Genomic DNA, 20,242 nt, shown 5'->3' with positions numbered 1-20,242 from the left:
TTTTTCAAATCTGGCAAATCTGTCCCCCTCTGTTTCCGTTAGTAATTTATTTTTTTTCACACAAGTTGTACTTCAGGAATAAATGTACAGCTCCTATGTTACTTCAAAACAACACCCCAATATGTGTTCAGCAACATCTCCTGGGTAAAGTGATACCCCCCTGTGCGTGGGTTTGTCAGGTTATTTGGTGGTTAAAAGGCCACATTTGGGGCATGCACAATTCAGTTTTCCAACTTGGAATTTAAAAATCTGGTTCTTCTGCCACATGTCCTATTGTCTTTTTTATGTTTAATAATTTTTGACTTTGACATCATTGTATAATTATTTTTAAATGTTGCTACATTTTTATTTTTGTAAAAAAAAAAATATATTTTTCACTATTCATATTGTGGTTAGAAAGCTAGGCTCCATTGACTTGCATTATTGAATGCAGTACCTGCCCACTCCAAACCACTACACCTTCTGTCACTAGGGTTCGGAAAAATATTATGGACAATGTGGACATGGACAAATAGACCACTCTTGTACATCAAACATCCGAGTCAATCCATAAACCCTGGTTATGGCCATCTAACCCTGGCTTTCACCCAACTCTTAACCTATTCTTTCACCAAAGACATCAGAGGGATTTGGCAACAGAGTAGCAGTATAATGTATTGTTAAAATCAATGAGATTTCCTGAGTTACATCCCTGAACAAGTGAACAAGAAACCCCCTGGAAAGGTCTACATAATGCACAACAATCTGCCACCAGGTGGCATTAAACTGTTCATGACTACAGACATTCCAGTCAAATTCAGAAGAAAAGGCAAGATTGGACGTACCAATGCGTCCAAGAGAAAATACAGCGGTACGCTGCAATTCATGCCGTGAGTGGCCGGTTCTCGCTTCAGGGACCATCAGTGGGCGGTAGTCATGTGATTGCTGTGATATAGCAGTTGCTCTCCCTCTCCCCCCATCTTTGTAAAAAGGAGAGAGACAGATGGTTTGTAAGTGTGCTGAATAAAAGGAAATCTACCACCCCATCTTTTAAATGCCATTTAACCCTTAGATCCCTTTTTCTCCACAACCCACCTCTCCCAGATGCCTATGAAATAAAAATAAAAAAAGGTTTCAACCCCTTAAGGACCAGGCTTTAATTTTCTTTCAAAGGGACACGTAGAAGTTATCTACATACAAGTGGCACACTTTGTTCATAAGGGGGACTATTAGGTCCCAGACAATACTGGCACTGGTTCGCACATGTTCTGGGCATCCTGAAGGGTCAAGGTGGCTATCGTTCCCCTCATAATCCCAGTCGCACTCTCACAAACATCGCTTTCTTCGCTCAAACTGTGTTGCTGTAATGCCTCGATGCCGTATACATTGGTACACTATTCACATTATAGGAGAATAATAATGAATGAACCAATATATGGCAAAGCTCTGGTATTTAGGATATGAAAGTGAATAGAATATGTAAAGTGCTGCGAACAGCATTATTATTTATACACACATCAAGATTAACAGACATTATTCACACACATCAAGATTAACAGACCAGATATGGTAATCAGCAGCTTCAATAACTGCAAAGCTAGGTTTCATGATTAAACAGAACACACACATATATTATATATATAATTTTCTTACTGCTTATTTAGGCAATAAGACAAACTTTTAGTTGGTAAAATATATCAATCTATACTATACTAGAACACCCAGCAACTACCATCTTTATGAAGTTCTATGGCTGAACAAGTGAAGTGTGAAGCCTGTTGCTGAGTGATAGAGCCAGCCGGGTCCTCCGTGTTTTGTCAGTGAGGTTGGTAAAGATGGAAGAGGTCTCAGGATACGGAATGATAACAGTCCATAGCTTCATTCGAACAGTTCCTTCATCAACAGTATTAATGGATGATAAGCAGGAAAGTTTTGGACATCTTCAGAAATACCAAGGAGTAGCCTCTCAGGTGTATGGGCCAAGCATGAACGTTCCCGGGTGTTTCCCCTCACATATACTCCGGTACGTCCTGTAGCTGGTATCACCCAGTCAGCGACCGGCTCACGCAGATAAAGCACACGTACCGCAGGAGTCATTATCGCTGTGCGGTTGCTCCTCCCTCCCAGGTAAAATGTTATCTGTAGCCAATGGGAGATGAACACACATTAAAACTGCGCATGTGCGGCACCCGCATTGCTATATAAACATGGCCGCCGGCGTAGCATGTTGGTGTTTTTAGGGTTGACGGTGTAAGTTGCTGGTAGTTTGTGCTGTGGCGACTGAATGTTTACTGTATATGTATATTATACACAACCGGCCCGTGATGTCATTTATATACGGTTACTCTGCGTTGCACCTTGCCTGATACTGTGAAGCACACACTATAATCACAGCCGCGTGCCCTCCTGGCTTCTGAGTCTTTCTTACCAATCAGCAGGCGTCAGATATGCCGGCAAAGTCGATCGTTATCTGCTGTTATCCAGGATGCAAGCCAACCAAGCCACGTCTACAGCTCCATCTGTGCTGAGCCAGACCCTGCCTGCGAGCCATGGAGGCCCGGGGGGTTCAGCTGTGCTTCCCAAAGGCTGCCCAGAAGCGGCAAGCTCTGATTCCACTGTCGCAGCTGCTAAAGCGGCCGTGACTGTCAGCCTAGTTCCTGCATCCCAACCAGTTGTGCCTTCAGCACCTGTGGGCACCAACACTCCAGTAGATCTTCTGTTAACTGCTTTATTCATGAAACATCTAGCATAACACACAGGCAGTGTCTGTCACGGCTGCTGTCAGTTACTCTCCCTCTGGAGTCAGTTACCAATGTGACTCCTCCCACTCATTGTAACTTTATTAGCAGGCCTGCTCCCATGACATCTTCCTCCTTAAAGAAATAAGAACAAACACCAGCAATACATAACAATATAAAAGGTACCATCAACAGGGAGGTAGGTAATATGCATATATTTTAAACTAAACAACAACATATTCCTGACTTTGGCATCTGGGTAGACTACCCTAGCCCCCAGTAACATAGGGATTATTCTGCCCATTCTTCATGTTACTGTACTAACTAAACATTATACAGTTTGTGTCCCTGTAAAGGATTGGAGGTTTCACCGCTCTGCCGCTGGAAGTTGTCTTGAAGTTATTGGAGGCAGCAGAGACCTGGGAACCTCCTGGAACAACTGTATTATGCTCTGGTTGCGAAACAGGGCATGGTCCACTATCTGCCAGTGGAGTATCAGTGCAGTGTTCCCCAGGTTGTTCTCCGCAGTCTAAATCTGGAATAGCTTGGAGATGTCTGCGGTTCCTGCGCATCACAGCACCTATGTTGGTCTGTACTACATAGGAACGTGGGCCTTGAGAGTGACATACAACAGTAGCAGGGGTCTTCCAGCTTGTCTCTTGGTCTAGCTTCACCCTGACACTCTGGCCAGGGGACAATTTAGACAGAGGGCGTGCTGAATGTCTTCTGTTGTAGAAGAATTGATAAGACGTCTTCATCTTTTCGTCTCTCTCCTTCACTGCCCATGGAAGGTCATCACTTGCCGGTACACTGAGATTCCACTGAGGAACAGTGGTACGCATGTGGCGGCCCAACATGAGGTGAGCTGGACTTGTACCGGTTGCCTGCAGTGGTGTGGCCCTATAAGCCATGAGGGCTAGGTACGGATCCTGCTTTTTCAGAATATGCTTAGCAGTCTGGACGGCCCTCTCAGCAGCCCCATTGGACTGCGGGTAGTGTGGGCTAGACGTGGTGTGCCGAAAATCATATTCCTCACTGAACTTTTTGAACTCATCAGAGGCAAACTGCATGCCATTATCACTCACAAACTCCAGTGGAATGCCCCATCTAGCAAACATGCTTTTGAGATGGGAGATGACACTAAGGCTAGTCATTGCAGTGAGAGGTGCTATTTCAATGTATCTTGAGTAGTAGTCTACCACAATCAGGTATCTCCTACCCCTCATCTCACATAGGTCTGCAGCAGAACCGCCCGACAGGGGTGATAAAAGTAGTTAATTTCTGGCTACCTGGATCTGAGGGGATCTGCCAAAATCCACTAGAGGCATCTAGTGTGGAAAAGAATCGTGCCACCGCCAGCTTAGGTGCAATATCCTCAAGTGTAGGCAAGACATACCGTTCTCTTTTTACTGCCGCATTCAGACGTTTTAATTCTGCACGCAAATTTTTCCATTTTTCTTTGTTACCGGCACCATGGGTGCACACCAGTCGGTTGCTTCCGTCACCACCTCAATTATGCCTAGAGCCTGCATACGCTTCAATTCAGTCTCTACCTTGGGCAAAATAGGAAATTATATCCTGCGAGGAGTAGACAAACTGTAAGGGACAGCATCGGGTCTCAGTTGAATCCGTACCGGTTCACAGTTTAATAGCCGTATGTCTCCAAACATGTCACTCTGTATTTCATTAATTCTAGAGACAAGGCCTAATCTACAAGCCACTGTGCGGCTAAGGAGGTTGTTACCACACCAACCTCTTATGACATAGATCCAGAAGGTGAAGTGCCTTGATTTATACACACTGTGTCCGAGGAATCTGCCCACACAGTCTACACGCCCTCCTGGGCTGCGGACACATGCTCTGCTAGCTTCTAAGATGGGGCATTGTGGTAATCATTTAAAGCTTTTCTCAGACATAACAGAGATATCTGCCCCGTGTCAATCTTGAATTTGATGCATGCCCCCATCACAGGGAGTTCCACACTCCAACAGTCATCGGTGTCCAGCCACTGTGACACTGATCCAAGGAATAGTTCATCTGTACATTCAGATTCACATCCAACTTCAATTTCCTTTACCATCTCTGTTCTGCATGTAACTTCAAAATGACCCATGCGATTGCATTTTGTACATCTCTTATTCTTAGCAGGGCAGGCGGTTTTCGGTCCATGAATGCGGTTACAGCGAGAGCAGCGTGATTTCAGCCCTTCTGCAGTCTGCAGACTACTGCCCGTACTATGCTTCTCTCTAATAGAACGTGTGGTAGTCTGCATTTCATTCACCATGCATTCAGACCTCATGGTCACATTCTGTGCTTTTACCATCTCACTTTGGCGTGTCATTCTGATAGCCACATCTAGTGTCAGTTCAGGCTCCAGCTGCAACTTCTGTGACACATCAGCATCAGCTACACCAATAACAATTCGGTCACGGATGTGTTCCTCCTTAGCAGGACCAAATTCACAGTACTCTGCCATTTCATATAAACTGCGTACAAAGGACTCCACATACTCTCCTGCTAGCTGACTGCATTTATAGAAACAGGCCCTTTCATGGATTACATTTCTCCTTGGGACAAAATGGGCACTCAGTTTGTCCATGACAATATCAAAGTTATATTTTTCCCCTTCCTGGAAAATGAATGCATTATATATGGGCTCTACATCCTTCCCCATGGCATACAAGAGTGAGTTAACCTGTACCTCTCCACTCTCCTTATCCAATTTTGAAGCAATGCGAAACCGGGAGAACCTCTGACACCATGCTGGCCATGCTGCGCCCTTACAAAAAATTACTGCAGTTTTTCGGAAGTAATACTGCAGTTTTTTTGGACATGAAAAAACTGCAATACTGCACTTTTAGTGCAGTATTACTGCACATTTACTGCATTTGTACTTCACTGTACTGCAGTTTTACTGCACATTTACTGCACTTTTTTTTATATTGCAAACCTACAGTTGTACTTCAATGCACTGCAGCTTTATTGCATTTGTACTTCCATACAAAAATAACTGCAGTAAAACAGTGAAGTACAAATGCAGTAAAACTGCAGTAAATGTGCAGTAATACTGCAGTAAAAGTACAGTATTGCAGTTTTTTCATGTCCAAAAAACTGCAGTATTACTTCAGAAAAACTGCAGTAATTTTTTTGTAAGGGGCAGGCTGAGAAATCAAAGGGTTCAGGAGGCTGAAACTTGGACATGTTGGCAAACTTGCAGACTGTTAATGTAGGGTAAACAGCACTTCTGACACCAAGTCATGAAATAAACACTCCAGTAGATCTTCTGTTAACTGCTTTATTCATGAAACATCTAGCATAACACACAGGCAGTGTCTGTCATGGCTGCTGTCAGTTACTCTCCCCCTGGAGTCAGTTACCAATGTGACTCCTCCCACTCATTGTAACTTTATTAGCAGGCCTGCTCCCATGACAATAATCACAGCCGCGTGCCCTCCTGGCTTCTGAGTCTTTCTTACCAATCAGCAGGTGTCAGATATGCCGGCCGAGTCGATAGTTATCTGCTGTTATCCAGGATGCAAGCCAACCAAGCCACGTCTACAGCTCCGTCTGTGCTGAGCCAGACCCTGCCTGCGAGCCATAGAGGTCCGGGGGGTTCATCTGTGCTTCCCAAAGGCTGCCCAGCAGCGGCAAGCTCTGATCCCACTGTCGCAGCTGCTAAAGCTGCCGTGACTGTCAGCCTAGTCCCTGCATCCCAGCCAGTTGTGCCTTCAGCGCCTGTGGGCACCAAATTGACACCTGTGACTAGTCACGCATCTATAGTGACTAGTGGTCCTAGGGTGACGGCACCACAGCAAGTGGCCACCCCTAAGGCATCCCAGACAACGACGATACAGCTGCCTGCCAATTTCCAGATCCCTCCAGGTAAGTACAATTGCTTTGTGTTCAATAAAATGGACTTACTTTATCATTTGATTTTGTTTCCTGAGCTTTTTTTTGTTAATAAAAATAACTTTATTGAAGGTGGAAGGCAACCCCTATATGTATGTGGTTTATATATATATATGCCTTTAGACATTGTAATAGGAGGTAAGTATAGCAGATATTACAGTGCAGGTAGCTATATATAGTAACGAGCAAGGAATACTTTCATTTCTTTGTGAACGCAATGAGCTTCTGCGGTAGAATTCAGCTGCCCTGCCTAATGTATAGTAAAATTAGTGAGATTTATTCAGTCTCCTCGCACATTGAATTATGCAGGGCCGACTCAGCACTTCTTGAAATCTGTCAGTCTTTCATATCATTTGGAATAGTGAATTGTGGGAGTTAAAACTACAACTCTCCTGCAAACTCTGATGTCTGATATATATATATATATATATATATATATATATATATTTCAGCGAAAGCTTGGTTCCCCCTGTTTGTTGATACTCGGTCTGCTCCGGTGTGGTTTAGCCAATTGAAATCGCTGCTTTAATGATATTAAAGGGTCGCTTTGGTGTCTGGTGGGATATTCAACAAATGCATATTAAGGAAGTTTGTAAAATGACTGCTTACCTTCAGGAGAAGCTGCAGCAGAACACCACCTCCACAGTGGGACATTTCATTCTACTGGTTCCACCTAGCAACCAACCAGTAGAACTGACTTGCGGTAAGTATGTCACGTGGCATCTTCTGCATGCAAAATGTAAATGAGGGGGAGGGTTCTGTAGAAACCCCCCATGTATTTGCAGACCGCATGAAAATTTACATGGACTGTTCAGCTATCATGTGCCAAGTTGGCTTGGCTGTCCATTTAACTTTGCTCTTTATGTCGTGCAAATGCATGGATGGATGAAGCTGCAGCTTCTAAAAGCATGTAATTAATTGCAGGAAACCACTCTTTCTGCTCTAGAGGCAGCAGGGGGATGATAAGCGGGACATAATTCATTTTCTATGTCCAATAATTAATGCATGCAGTAAAAAAAATACATGAGCCGCAGTGGTCCTTTAACCACTTCAGTCCCCTTAGGATTTACCTGTATGGGCTTAAAACCTGTGTCAAGGAGCCCATTACGACATACAGGTACGTCCTGCCTTTGACACCTCCCTGCAGCCACACGGGAGGTCAGGATGTTTACCAACAGCCTGAACTCTCCTCTGTCTGCAGAAGCCAGCATCAATAGCTTCCTGCTGGCGTGAAACGGTACTCACTAAAAGCGCCGGTATACTGTTGTTCAAGTGATGCCTGATCTCATGATTGGTCATTCCCTTTCCGCTAAGTGTCACTACTTACACCACCAGATGTCCACTTATGGACAGGAGCCTCGCTCCCCCTGCTGGCTGATCACGATTATTGCAATCAGCCATGGAGGGATATGGAGACGTGCTTGCTAATCACATTGTGACCAGCACAAACAGATCAGGAGGAAAAGTGGGAGAAAAATAGCTTCTCCCTCTTACAAAAAATTTAGACAAATAAAATTGATTGGGAGGCCAACATGACATGTTGCTGAACATACATTGGGTTATTGTTCAGCTGTGGCATAAAAAAAGATTGCAAAAGTCAATTTTATTTGTTTTTAGAATAGGGTTTTTTCTATAAAAATAGTTTTATGTATTTCTATCATTTTAAAATAAGGCAATACGTCTCCTGAACAAAATTATGTATAATTTGTGTGGCTCATAAAATATGGAAGAGGACTCATGGTTTAATAAACTCATTTGTAAAAATGACAAAAAAAAATATTTTGGATCTTTTGGTTATCAAAACCACCAGGCCAGAGGGGGTTAAGTTGCAGACCTTGTAATGATGGGGTGAAGAAAAAAAATGGCTTATATTGAAGATGTGGCATACAGTAGTTCAAAGACTAAAAGGGGCTTCCTATCCAAACGATGTTTTATCATTTTATGTAGAAAAGTCCTGCTGCAACAATGACTGTTGATAGCTATGCTTATGGCTAATGCAGGTTCCCCAAGCATATTAAAGTCTTTTGTTATTGGGTTTATTGTATTCTAGCATTCATTCAAATTGATTCCATGCAGTTATGACATCATGGACTGCCGTGGTTTCTGTAAATAAACACTCGGTTCCTGTCGATCTGCTCATTTCTTAGTGTTTGAAATATCAGGAGGTTTACAGAAACAATCAAACCTTTGATTTAGAGTTTTCTGTGCTGTATCATCTTGTTATGCTGCACATCTCTTGGGTGAATGAATAAACCTTTAAAAAGGAACCTAATATTGCATCATTTACTACCAATTGCTTCATGTACCGTAAAGCCTTATCATCAGTTTGACATTTACCGTCACTGAAAAATCTCTTGAGCGTGACAGATTTAATTCGCATTATTCATGCTGTTTAAGTCAAAGGTTTATAATGCAGTGTCTGATGAGTAATGTCACCAATGTTGATTGTGACTTCCTTTATACTATAAACCAAATATTGTTATTGTAAACAAGTGGTTTAACATTTAGTCTGTAGATTTGTATACATATCAAATTATATGACTGTGAGCTGATGGAATGTGTGAAAGGAAGTCTCTTCTCATGCCTTTTCCCCACCCCCAAACTCTTATTGGTTATTTGGCATGTTCTGCTATTGTTTATACTCTGTTTCCTTTACCCTGATTGGGGAGTTTATTATTTACTTCTCTGTTTACTGGATCGGTTGTTTAATTGAAACCCTAAAACCGGTCATGATATCATTGTCCTGAACTGTATATATACTATACATTTTGGTCGATAAATTAAGTTCCTGGGTGTAATCCCCATAGATTAGTCGCGGATGCCTGGAAAAGCATTTTACTGCTGGGTGCTTTCAGCAGATCCAGAAAAAGAAGAGAACTCAGGCTCCAGCTGCTGTGATGGTTCAGGGACCGAAAAACCCAAAAGGGTCCGGTAAAACCTGGTAACCATCTTTACAGTGTGGTGGCAGAAAACATACATTGAATCATGTGATTTATATATAATATGGTATATATTTGATGAAATGCCTATTGCACCAAGGTGCCAGACACAGTTGGAGTCCGTCAGTTTGAACGGCATATATTATTTAAATACTAGGGACGTTCGAAAAGTTTCCGCACTTTTTTTTTTTAACTCTATTTATTTCAAAATCACTTTTCTACTTAGACACCTTGCTTTGTGATGCAATTTTTACAATGTCGTACCAACTTTTTCCCAGAAGACAGTCAACATCAACTTTCCTGCCAACAGTTGCGTCTTGAATTTCTTCGCTGCAGGAGATCATGGATGCTTCCACTGCATACTCTGCCACTTGCTTTCAGGCTTATAATGGTGAGCCCAGGTTTCATCACCAGTGACTATCTTCTGCAGAAAATTATCACCCTTTTTACGATAACGGGCCATGTGTCGGGAGCAAACAAGTGCTTGCGTTCCTCTGTCAGCTGCTTAGGCACCCACCTGGCACACACTTTACTGAACTTAATGCTGTCAGGAATCAGGGCAGAGGCAGATCCAATACTCACACTCAGCTTTCCTCCAACCTCTTCAACGGTTCATTTATTTTCGCAAATCAGTTCCAGGGTTCTTTCTTCATTCCTCATGGTCCTGGACGTAGCTGGACACCCGGAGCACTCTGCATCCGTCACACCAGTACGGCCATTTTCAAACTTTTCAATCCACTCATAGACGACTCTACGAGAGATAACTTTATCCCCGTACTGAGCACACATGCGAAGATGAATTTGTGCTCCCGGCACACCTTCTGCCTACAAAAAGCGTAAAAAGTGTATGACAGAACACAGTTTCCCTTTGGTGCAATTTATAAATTTCGCAGCCATCTTCACCCCATGGTGAAAACTCTTATACTAAACTGCAAGGGCAACCGGCTTGCCAGACAGAGCTAGTCACATGACACGCTAAGACACGACTAATTACTACCCCCCCCCGCCTTCACTGTTTCAAATGAAAATATAAAACTTGTTGAACGTCCCTCGTATTTTTTTATATATATATATATATATATATATATATATATATATATATTATTTTTTTTTTACACACACTTTGGGGTTGTTGGAAATGGGAGACCAACCAATGCGTATTAGATAAAAAGTCACACAATTTTGATTTGGAATATATGGATATGAGTAACATGGAAATAGCACTGCCGATTAATGCTGCATTTAATTATAATGTAATAATATATTATGTTAGATGAGATAAGTGTGTTTTAAGTCAGTTTGCCCCATGAGTAAACATTCTGAATAGCTGCAGTGATGTCATCAAATTGTAGTTACCGGAACTTCGTGTTTAAAAGGTAAAATGATCTGCACCAGATAATGTAAATGTTATTAAAATCGATAAATAGGCTTTATTTTTCACAGCTATGTAATACTACATATTTGTGTAAGCCATGTAGATATTCCCAAAAGCACGGACCACTCACTGTAGACATGGCAATGTCCAGATACTTAGTAAACTACCTGCTTTATTCCTCTGTTTGTTTGACAGAATAGTTTTTCTGCTTTTTTTTACACTTTTTTATTTTCAGGAAAAAGAGAAGTTAGGGAGATAATGATTTACAATACCTTCATCAATGCATGCAATATTAGCTCAATACTCACTGAAACCCAGTCTGTGGCCTGTGAATGTACCCTGACAGAGTAGTTTTAACCAAAATGGACTTAAAATTGGTTGGGCCCACTCAATGCCTGAAATTGAGAGCTATTTTCTTTACCGTAACATGAATTGCATTTGTTTGTAATGTCCTAAAATCGGTAACTGTAGGGCAACTTTTGGTATAAGGGTTGTATCAAAATCACATGTTCATGTGCTAATATTTTTCATTGTACGTTTATTAATATATATATATATATATATATATATATATATATATATATATATATATATATATAATATAAAAAAAGAACAAGATGGAGAATTTAGTTATGAGTGAACAGTTCTCCGGAATATTTCCCAGTTAGATTAACAATAAATTTGCTGATTGAGATGTCTTTCTAGATGGTTCTACTGCTACAGTTTATTTTGTTTAATCACAGGTACGGTCCTCATCAGGAGTGGAAATGGACAACTTATGCTGGTGTCTCAACAAGCATTGGCTCGAGCCCAAGCGCAAGTGCAAAATTCTAATGCAAAGAACCCCATACCTGCAAATACTCCAACTGTACAGATATGTGCCGTTCAGGTAACCTAACTCTGCTTTTCTCTGACTGAATGTTTGTGTATTTCCAGAGAGGCAGTTTTTCCTGTAGTGTGTGGCATAATATGTGCATGGTTACTGTTCTCCTCTGATTTGTGTCAATAACTGACATACATATCAATCGAAACTATTCTTCATTAGTTTGAAATCTTTGGAGCTGTCTGAGACTAGCTATGGAGGAAAGTTTAATAAACAAACCTTCTTATCATCCCCATCTGTCTTAGTGTTGTGAATGTTTTATTTTATTTTACAAGAATTCCAAGCCTCAGCTGCTATCAAACACCACAGTGAAATCTATACCGACTCCAGTCCCTACCACCTCCCTGACTCCCACTGTTCAAAGAAGTTCTGCTTCACAGGTATGTTTCTTTAACGTTGGCAGGTTATATATAATACAGGAAAACTACTGTAAAATAATAGTCGTTTTTCCTATTAGTACACTTAAAGAGTTTGTGCCTTATACGTGTGCACCACATTTTGTATAATGTGTGCATGTGTGTTTATGTAGATAGAGGATGGTAAATGATGAGCTTTGTGATACATGACCATACTTTATTTTACTAAGACGGGAAGAATATCCTTCATGACTTCTTGGAAAAGTAGTCTGTGAATCAACAACTTTTTAAATTATTGTGTGTACACCAGAATACTCTTTCTTGCTTAAAAAAAAGAGAGATTACCCTTTGTATGTCTCTTTTCTAGAGTAAATAAATGCAGTTCAGCTAATCATTCCCCATTTCCCCTATTAATTTTGTGGCCATTTTTTGTACTGTTTTCTAGTCGCATATAGATTATAGTGGCATTGCTTATCAGTGTTGGTCTTTTTGAGGCATTTGAAACACATAACATATATTTTCAGCATTGACACCAAAAGGTTACTTTTTCAACCTATAAACGTTGACTCCTGAAGCATGTTGCCAACAGGAATGGGGCACAAGATGTGTATATATAGGGTTATGTCTTCCTATATTGATTCATGAGAAATTAAGTTTGGGATCCTAATACTTAATGTTGGAATCCGAATGGCTTTCGTGCATCTATTGTTTTGTTTTGTAAATGTGGGCCAGAGTTAATGTGTAGAGGTAGTCTAGAAATGTGTCATAAAAGAACATTTTGTCAGCCTTTTTTTGTTAATTCTAATGTTTCTTTCTTTCCTATCAGTCTTTAGCTTCAACAAGTGGTGCAGTCAAGGTCTCTTCATCCCTTGGTTGTAGAGCAAATACTACAGTGTCCACACCTACAATTGTCAAAATCTGCACACCTCCTACCCCTCAGACAACGGCTATCAACCATGGAAATTCTGCAGTTATCATTCGAGCTCCGGCTCCAGAAGTCAAATCTGTATCAACTGGCTCTTTTGTGGCTACGCCAGCAACAACTTCAACCACCATGGTGATCCCAGCTACTTCAATGATGGTGCCTGGCAGTTCACCTATAACCGTTTTACCAATAAGAACGCCTACACCTCTAGCTGCTTCTGCAACAGTCAATGCTTGCACCTCCATTATGTCAGCAAGTACTGTAACTATTTCCCCGACTTCAGTAACAAGTATGCTTCCTCCAGATAAAACCTTTACCTCTTCCAGTACTGCTGCTGTCAAATCTCTCGGGCCATCGTTGGTTCAGACAGCTGTGACTAGTTCCTCAGGAGTCAAGTTAACGCCGGGTACCTCCGCAGCTAGCCAGCAAGGAAAATCGAACCCCCTAATTTTATCGGCTCCTGTCAAAGCCCCTCTTATTGTTACATCTTCAGTGTGTAGTAAAAAAGTTGTTGCACCTCTTACAGTACAAATGTCTACAACTGCTTCATCTGGAAGCCCTAATGTGATGGTTTGCAAAGCAGAACCTCCAAAAGTGACAGCAAACGTGCAGCCTTCGAATGCAACAGTAAGTTAAACACTGTCGATTTGTTGTCTGCAATACACCATTACATTCCAAAAACTAAGCAATTCTTGCTTTTAGGGTATAGCTTTTCTTTGTTTTGGTAACAATACGCCCAGGGTTACTGGGACCTAGGTGCATGATTTTTGGCAAGGTTTTAATATTGAGCCTGTTATTATATTACCCCACTCGTTCCTGCACACATATTGGGTCTTAATCATTAAAGGACTAATGCAACCCTTTTATGTTACTCTTTGAGTCGCAACAGTTTCGAAAACTTATAAGTAAATGGTGTTAAAGAGATAAACAAAAGGTTTGTGTCAGTGGTAATGTATTCGTGAATATGAATCCAACTGTTCCATAGAAATGTTTTTAGTACTTTAGTTGATGCCCTGACACCCTGTAGCAAAATTTGTAGATGTTAAATGGATCCAAGCACCAAATAAGTTTGAAACATCTGATCTTTTCTTCTAGGATGTATTGGACAATGTGAAGAAATGTAAGAACTTCCTTGCAACCCTAATAAAACTGGCATCAAGTGGACCACAGTCCCCTACTATGGGACAAAATGTGAAGAACCTTGTCAAGAATTTGCTTGTAAGGTTTGATACAATCTGTCTTCATATAATGAACAGCATGCTGCAAAAAGTTACCGTGCTGCTTGATGGCTTTATATATACTATTTCTCCTTGCAGCATCACTTATTTTAGTGATGCGATATATGAGCAACTTTTATTTTTTCTGAATTTATGGACTGTTCAAAAGATGGTGATTCAAAATCGCCTTTTGTGGTTCTGCTTGGTGTAATCTTCCACTCTCCAATGATACCCTTGGAGGTTTGACTCTCCAGCAAGCAGTGAACTTACACTCCTAGTGTTCCCCAGCCAATGCTATGGTGCAGTAGAACCATATTTGTTGTGTTGGAGTGCAGTTTCCTATGTACCAGTAACCAACAGCTTCAACGGAGGGAATAGCTCGAGTAGAATGCTTTCAGTTTAGGGCTATTAAATTACCTCTCTTAAATGCAAAATGTTTTCTTTAAAGTATTTTACATGCGTGTATTAAGTTCACTTAGTAGTTTGAACAGATGAGCATATTGTCAGAATGACTTATTCTTTTTAGTTGAAACTTTTATTCTACCCTTTTGCTTTTAAATTTTAGGATTCAAAAATGGAAACTGAAGAGTTTACTACGAAACTGTATAAAGAACTTAAGTCTTCACCACAACCATATCTGGTGCCTTTTTTGAAGGTACGTGTTTTTTTTTCCCACTCAATGGACCAATATTTGAAACAAAAGAAGGGGAGTCATAAAAATATTAATTATCACAGCTACAAATGCCCCAGAAGTCCAAAGTCTCCTCAATACCAAAATACCCCATGTGTGTTAGATTAGGCTCACAATATGCTCCAAATCCATGAGTGCTCAAAGCATTTTCAACCCAAGAAATGTCTACAGTTAAACGGTAGAAAGCACACCCTTTTTACCTTTCTAGATGACCCAAAGAGTTCCAGGGAGTTTTTCTTAGCCAGAGAAGTTGAGAATAGATGCTGCACTCTGGGAACATAAAAAAAACAATCACTCATATCTCCTGAACACATAGATACCAAATTAATGTTATGTTGATTAGAGATGGAAATTTGTTTCAAATTGATGAATTTACTCAGGTGAACCAAAAATGTGCACCATGTGATTTGGGGAAATAACTATACCTAAAAAAACAAATAAAAATAATTGCCACAAACTATATATACCCTTAAAGAACCCCCCCCCGAGCATTTTAGAGACACACGACTAACCTTCCTTGGCCCATCTCAACCACACAACTAACTGGAACACCCCTGAAGTTTATTGTCAGGCATGTTTTGGGATGAATGCTGCACTATAGGCTACCTGCAACAAAAAAGACATTAAAAAAAAAAAGAAAAATATATGAATGTCTAACTTTTACTGAGCACATATACCCGATCAGCCATAACATTATGACCACTGACAGGTGAAGTGAATAACACCGTTGATCTTGTTGTCATGGCACCTGTCAGTGGGTGGGATATATTTGGCAGCAAGTGAACATTTTGTCCTCAAAGTTGATTGTTAGAAGCAAGGAAAATGGGCAAGCGTAAGGATCTGAGCGACTTTTGACAAGGGCCAAATTGTGATGGCTAGACGACTGGGTCAGAGCATCTATAAAACGGCAGCTCTTGTAGGGAGTTCCCGATCTGCAATGGTCAGTACCTATCAAAGGTGATCCAAGGAAGGAAAAGCAGTGAACCGGCGACAGGGGCAGCCAAGGCTTATTGATGTACGTGAGGGACGAAGGGTGGCCTGTGTGGTTAAAACCATCAGATGAGCTGCTGTAACTCAAATTACCGAAGAAGTTAATGCTGAAGGTAGAAAGGTGTCAGAGCACACATTGCATCGCAGTTTGTTGCATATGGGGTTTCATGGCTGTAAAGGCCACTGTTCACTGTCAGTTAGGAAACAAGAATATTCTGAACTGTCCTTCAGCACGTTTTTCTTTAATATACTATACTTTCAAATATATAGATTAATGTTTTTTTAATTATGTACAAGTGATATGTATCCATCCGAGTTGATTATATGTTTTGTCTTGTTATTGATGCAGAAAAGCTTGCCTGCCCTACGGCGTCTTATGCCAAATTCACAGGAATTTATTTTAGAATGTGGGCAACCGACACCACCATCATCAGTGACTGGGTCTAACCCTCCATCTTTTGTAAAGATTACTGCAACACCTCCTGTGCATACCATAAAACAAGTTGGTACAACTACACTCAGGGTTCAACAAACAACTTCAATGCCCACTCAGCCGGTAAACACTCTGAAGACTGTGAACATAAAACAGTTGGTAAGAGAAAAAATACTGCACTCTTATTACATTATTATATATTTATACAGTATATAAAGCAAACTTGATCCATGCGCTCCTGACAATAGGGGGATGAAAGCCCCTGGCGGCGCTAGCGGTGGCATCCTCTCCCGATCCTCTCATCTGGGGAGAGGGCGTGACTGCAAGCGCCGCCAATTTGCCTTAATATGAAATGAGGGCAAAATGACTGAAAAGCGGTGGTTGGCAGAAGCGGAAATGGTGGTATAGAAGGTAAGGAAACATTTAGAGAGAGAGAGAGTATGTGAACTTATGAATTTTTGATAAAAATTCAGATCTTTTTACTTGGTTTCGTCCAATTTGTGGTTGGTCTCGCCTCATTTTTGGGGCTTCATACGAATAACCGAATTTAACAAATTTCAGTAAATGTGCAATTCCTACGAATCTGAAGTCTAATGGTGTCTACATATTCTTGGTCATATAATGTGTAAAGGAATACATTGGTCATTTGATGGCAGCAAAATATCATATAGTTCCACAGGAAAAAAAGTCCATCATCTTCAACAAACGTACCGCATGGAGATTTATCAGTGTGTGAATTTGCTCTGAGATTTTGATAGGTGGAGTAGATTACAGTTTGACACAACTATATAGATAACAGATGGACAGCCATAAATGAATGCATTCTCGTTAGGAAATACAAAAAAATAGAAAACCACCAGCTACAGAAACAGAGAGAATTCTAATGTTACAATCAGTAGAAATGTCTGTACAGCGTACCGAGTAACTGAAAAAGAGACAGAATACAAAGTCTGTTTGTGTTCTGGTTTAAATTGCAATACGTAAAACTTTAATACAAATTTGATTTTTTTTTTTATTTAATTTTAAATGAGGGCATTTTCTTGGCTTTTTTGTCATCCTCTGACATAGATAATTGTTTGAGAATGTATTTAAAGCTAAATAAGTGGCCCAATTTTATAAATCCTGTGCGATTAAAAGAACAATCACGAAAAAGCATTCTTTGATTTCTCGGATTTAATTCCATGTGAAATAAAACTGCACAAAAAAACCTTGCAGATTTTACTGCTTGACATTTGAATAAACTGCAGTAATGATGAATCGTGAGACGTTCATGACTTGCGGTAGGATAGGCCTGCGTGTCTCAAGGGATTAGGGCCATCTGGACAAGTTTATGTTGTTAGATATTAATGTAAACAACTGGTGAGATTTCTCGTTGTCATATCAAGACAAAAGTATGCTTGAGGTTTCACGAGCGTGATGTGTGTAAACTGCGGACTAGACACACTTGCCACTAGCAGTTTTGGTTGATTGAACATGTTGATGGTTGCCTTTCCGTTTGCAAACTGAAGCATGAAGGGACCAGCTTTTTCTTTGCCTTCTAACTTTTTGCGCCACTTCTTCAGGTAGTCCAGCAGCCAAATAGAGGCGTTGTGCAGCACGTGGCCGCACTTCCGCAGTCTTCAATCCTTACAGGTCAGAAACCCGGAGAAAGAAAAATTACCGTCAGCTCTCTTCTCCAAGCCGGCCAGTTGCCACCAGGTATGTGCTAAGAGCCAAGAAAAGTAACACGTGTTTTACTTTCTTTTATCTATTTTATTATTATTATTTATTTTTATATAGCGCCATCAAATTCCGTAGTGCTATACAATGGGTAGACAGGACATAAGTTATGGTTATTGCTTTTCCGTATGAAAGACATTTTCTATTTTCTTGCATGTTTACAAAAAAAACAAAAACTTGTTTTGTGTATCTTGTAATAGTTCTTTTAATTACATTTTCTTTTACACTTTTGCAATCCTGAGTTACAGTTACAAGAATTGGTTACATGGCCGGTCTGCATTGCTGAATATGGGTACTGGAATGTGTATTGTAACAATGGCACATGATCTGCAGGGTCTCTTAGCCACATGGGACGGCATCGGCTTCTGCTGTTTTTATTCTGCTTTTTTATGCTGATGAATATCCCATTTAGCACATCGGGTAGATCCACAACGAGATCTTTAGAAGTGCTACTTCCCTGCAGTTATTACAAAAACATATCCGACTGTGTCTTCGCTAGAGCCATGATATATGGTTTTTTTTTAGCAAACTTTACACCCCCAGCAGTGAGTAGTTTGAGCTTTATTAGGAAGAGTTATTGACTCACCGTGGTCATTCTTGGTAAAAGTGTGAGTGGAATTATAGTGCCTTTTTTAGTGTACTTGGATGTCTTTTAAATGCAGTCACTAATTAATTGGATATGTTTCCTCTTGTTTTCTCTCTCTCAGGTTCTGTTGTGAAACAAATCACCCTGCCAGGAAATAAAGTTATTTCCCTTCAAGCATCTCCTCTACCCATAAAAGAAAATGGCACGACATGCTTCAGGTAATGAAAATAACATGAGCTATCTAAATGATCATGGTCGTGTGAAAGAAGCAGAATAAGCATTTTGTATTCATGATTCTTCCTTTGATTAGTTTGTCAGTGTAATGCTGTTTTTTTGCGATCAACACCATTGGACAGATTTTCTGGGGCAAAGTTCTTAAGCGTAGAGAAAAACAGTGAAATGTTACTGCTCATAGGCCACATAGTGGACGCTCAACATAAGATTAGGTATGATTTTTCTAATTTTGTAATGTATATGGAAATACATTTTATGCACTTCTGCACATTTTGGGTGATTAACAGAACTGTAAATCTATATTTTTATATTAGGATGTTTATTTACAAGCTTGAATATATCTTTGTTAATCGGACAATACAATTGTTATTTTACGTTGAAAGATGCTGAATTTATCTGGAAGTGGTAAGATATAGGGGTTTGTAGTGAAGATTGCAAGGTGCTAAGGACAACAGCAGATATGTATCAATAATGTATGCTCATTATGCTTATGGTTGAATCTTCATTATAATTAGTGGTAAATAGTGGTCCAGAAAGAAGGTGCCAAGGTTACAGAAAGGTCAAACCTTGTACAAAACCTACCAGAGTTGGTCTTTCATAATAGTATATCATTATGTAGGTGAGAAGTATGATGCTCCAGACCTACAGCTTACGTACACCTGCTGAGAATTACAAGGTGCAGCTTTTAGTCGAATCTTTTTAGAACACATTGTTGATGCTTAATTTTCAGCTATGGTGAACTGTCTGTTAACACAGAGAAAGCAACAATTATATATCTATAATACACACACACAGAGTATATAAGGATAGTCAGTTAAAGGGAATAAACTACAACCACAATATATTGATATATGCATACATTTGTGAAAGATTAAATGTATATAATTACACTTGCACGATTTGTACAAATGTTAACGAAATGTACAAATGTCCGAAAAAGAGAAGGCACCCTAACGAAACAAATGAAAACGAAGCTGAGAGTTCTGAGTTTTCGTTTGCATTTTGTGGCTTTTTTACTCTCACTCATGCGCTTTCTCAATTTCTCGCTACCTTCTCCGCAGATCACTTCTGTGTCTTCTCTTGCTTCTTCCTCTGTCTTCTTTCTTTGTCCGCTTCTCCCCAGTATCGGTTCAGTTAACCTTGCCCCTCGGAGCATTTCCGCAAAAGGATAGAGCCTGATTGAAGGACCGGGTTCAAGGGTGTCCCCCCTGTGTCCCTGACTTTTTGGTCAGAGAAACCAGAAAGATGCAGATGAATTTGCGGAGAAG

The 20,242-nt window shown here is 40.4% G+C and overlaps 1 protein-coding gene across 1 annotated transcript in view; it reads left to right on the top strand.

The window, feature by feature from the left end:
* The first annotated feature begins 6,250 nt into the window (after positions 1-6,250).
* The window catches only part of LOC149287809 (transcription initiation factor TFIID subunit 4B-like), a 29,227-nt gene continuing 15,235 nt past the window's right edge, over positions 6,251-20,242 (top strand). Inside the window, exons 1-9 of the mRNA XM_089492417.1 lie at positions 6,251-6,599; positions 11,684-11,829; positions 12,099-12,203; positions 13,006-13,731; positions 14,200-14,322; positions 14,887-14,976; positions 16,352-16,594; positions 17,980-18,133; positions 18,862-18,958. Coding sequence (XP_089348543.1) covers positions 6,251-6,599; positions 11,684-11,829; positions 12,099-12,203; positions 13,006-13,731; positions 14,200-14,322; positions 14,887-14,976; positions 16,352-16,594; positions 17,980-18,133; positions 18,862-18,958 — 2,033 coding nt within the window. The remainder of the gene's footprint in view (positions 6,600-11,683; positions 11,830-12,098; positions 12,204-13,005; positions 13,732-14,199; positions 14,323-14,886; positions 14,977-16,351; positions 16,595-17,979; positions 18,134-18,861; positions 18,959-20,242) is intronic.

This window comes from Sceloporus occidentalis, unplaced genomic scaffold, assembly GCF_023333645.1.
Source record: "Sceloporus occidentalis isolate IW3139 unplaced genomic scaffold, rSceOcc1.0.p SCAF_56, whole genome shotgun sequence".
Lineage (NCBI taxonomy): Eukaryota > Metazoa > Chordata > Lepidosauria > Squamata > Phrynosomatidae > Sceloporus > Sceloporus occidentalis.
This window is presented reverse-complemented; position numbering and strand designations above follow the sequence as displayed.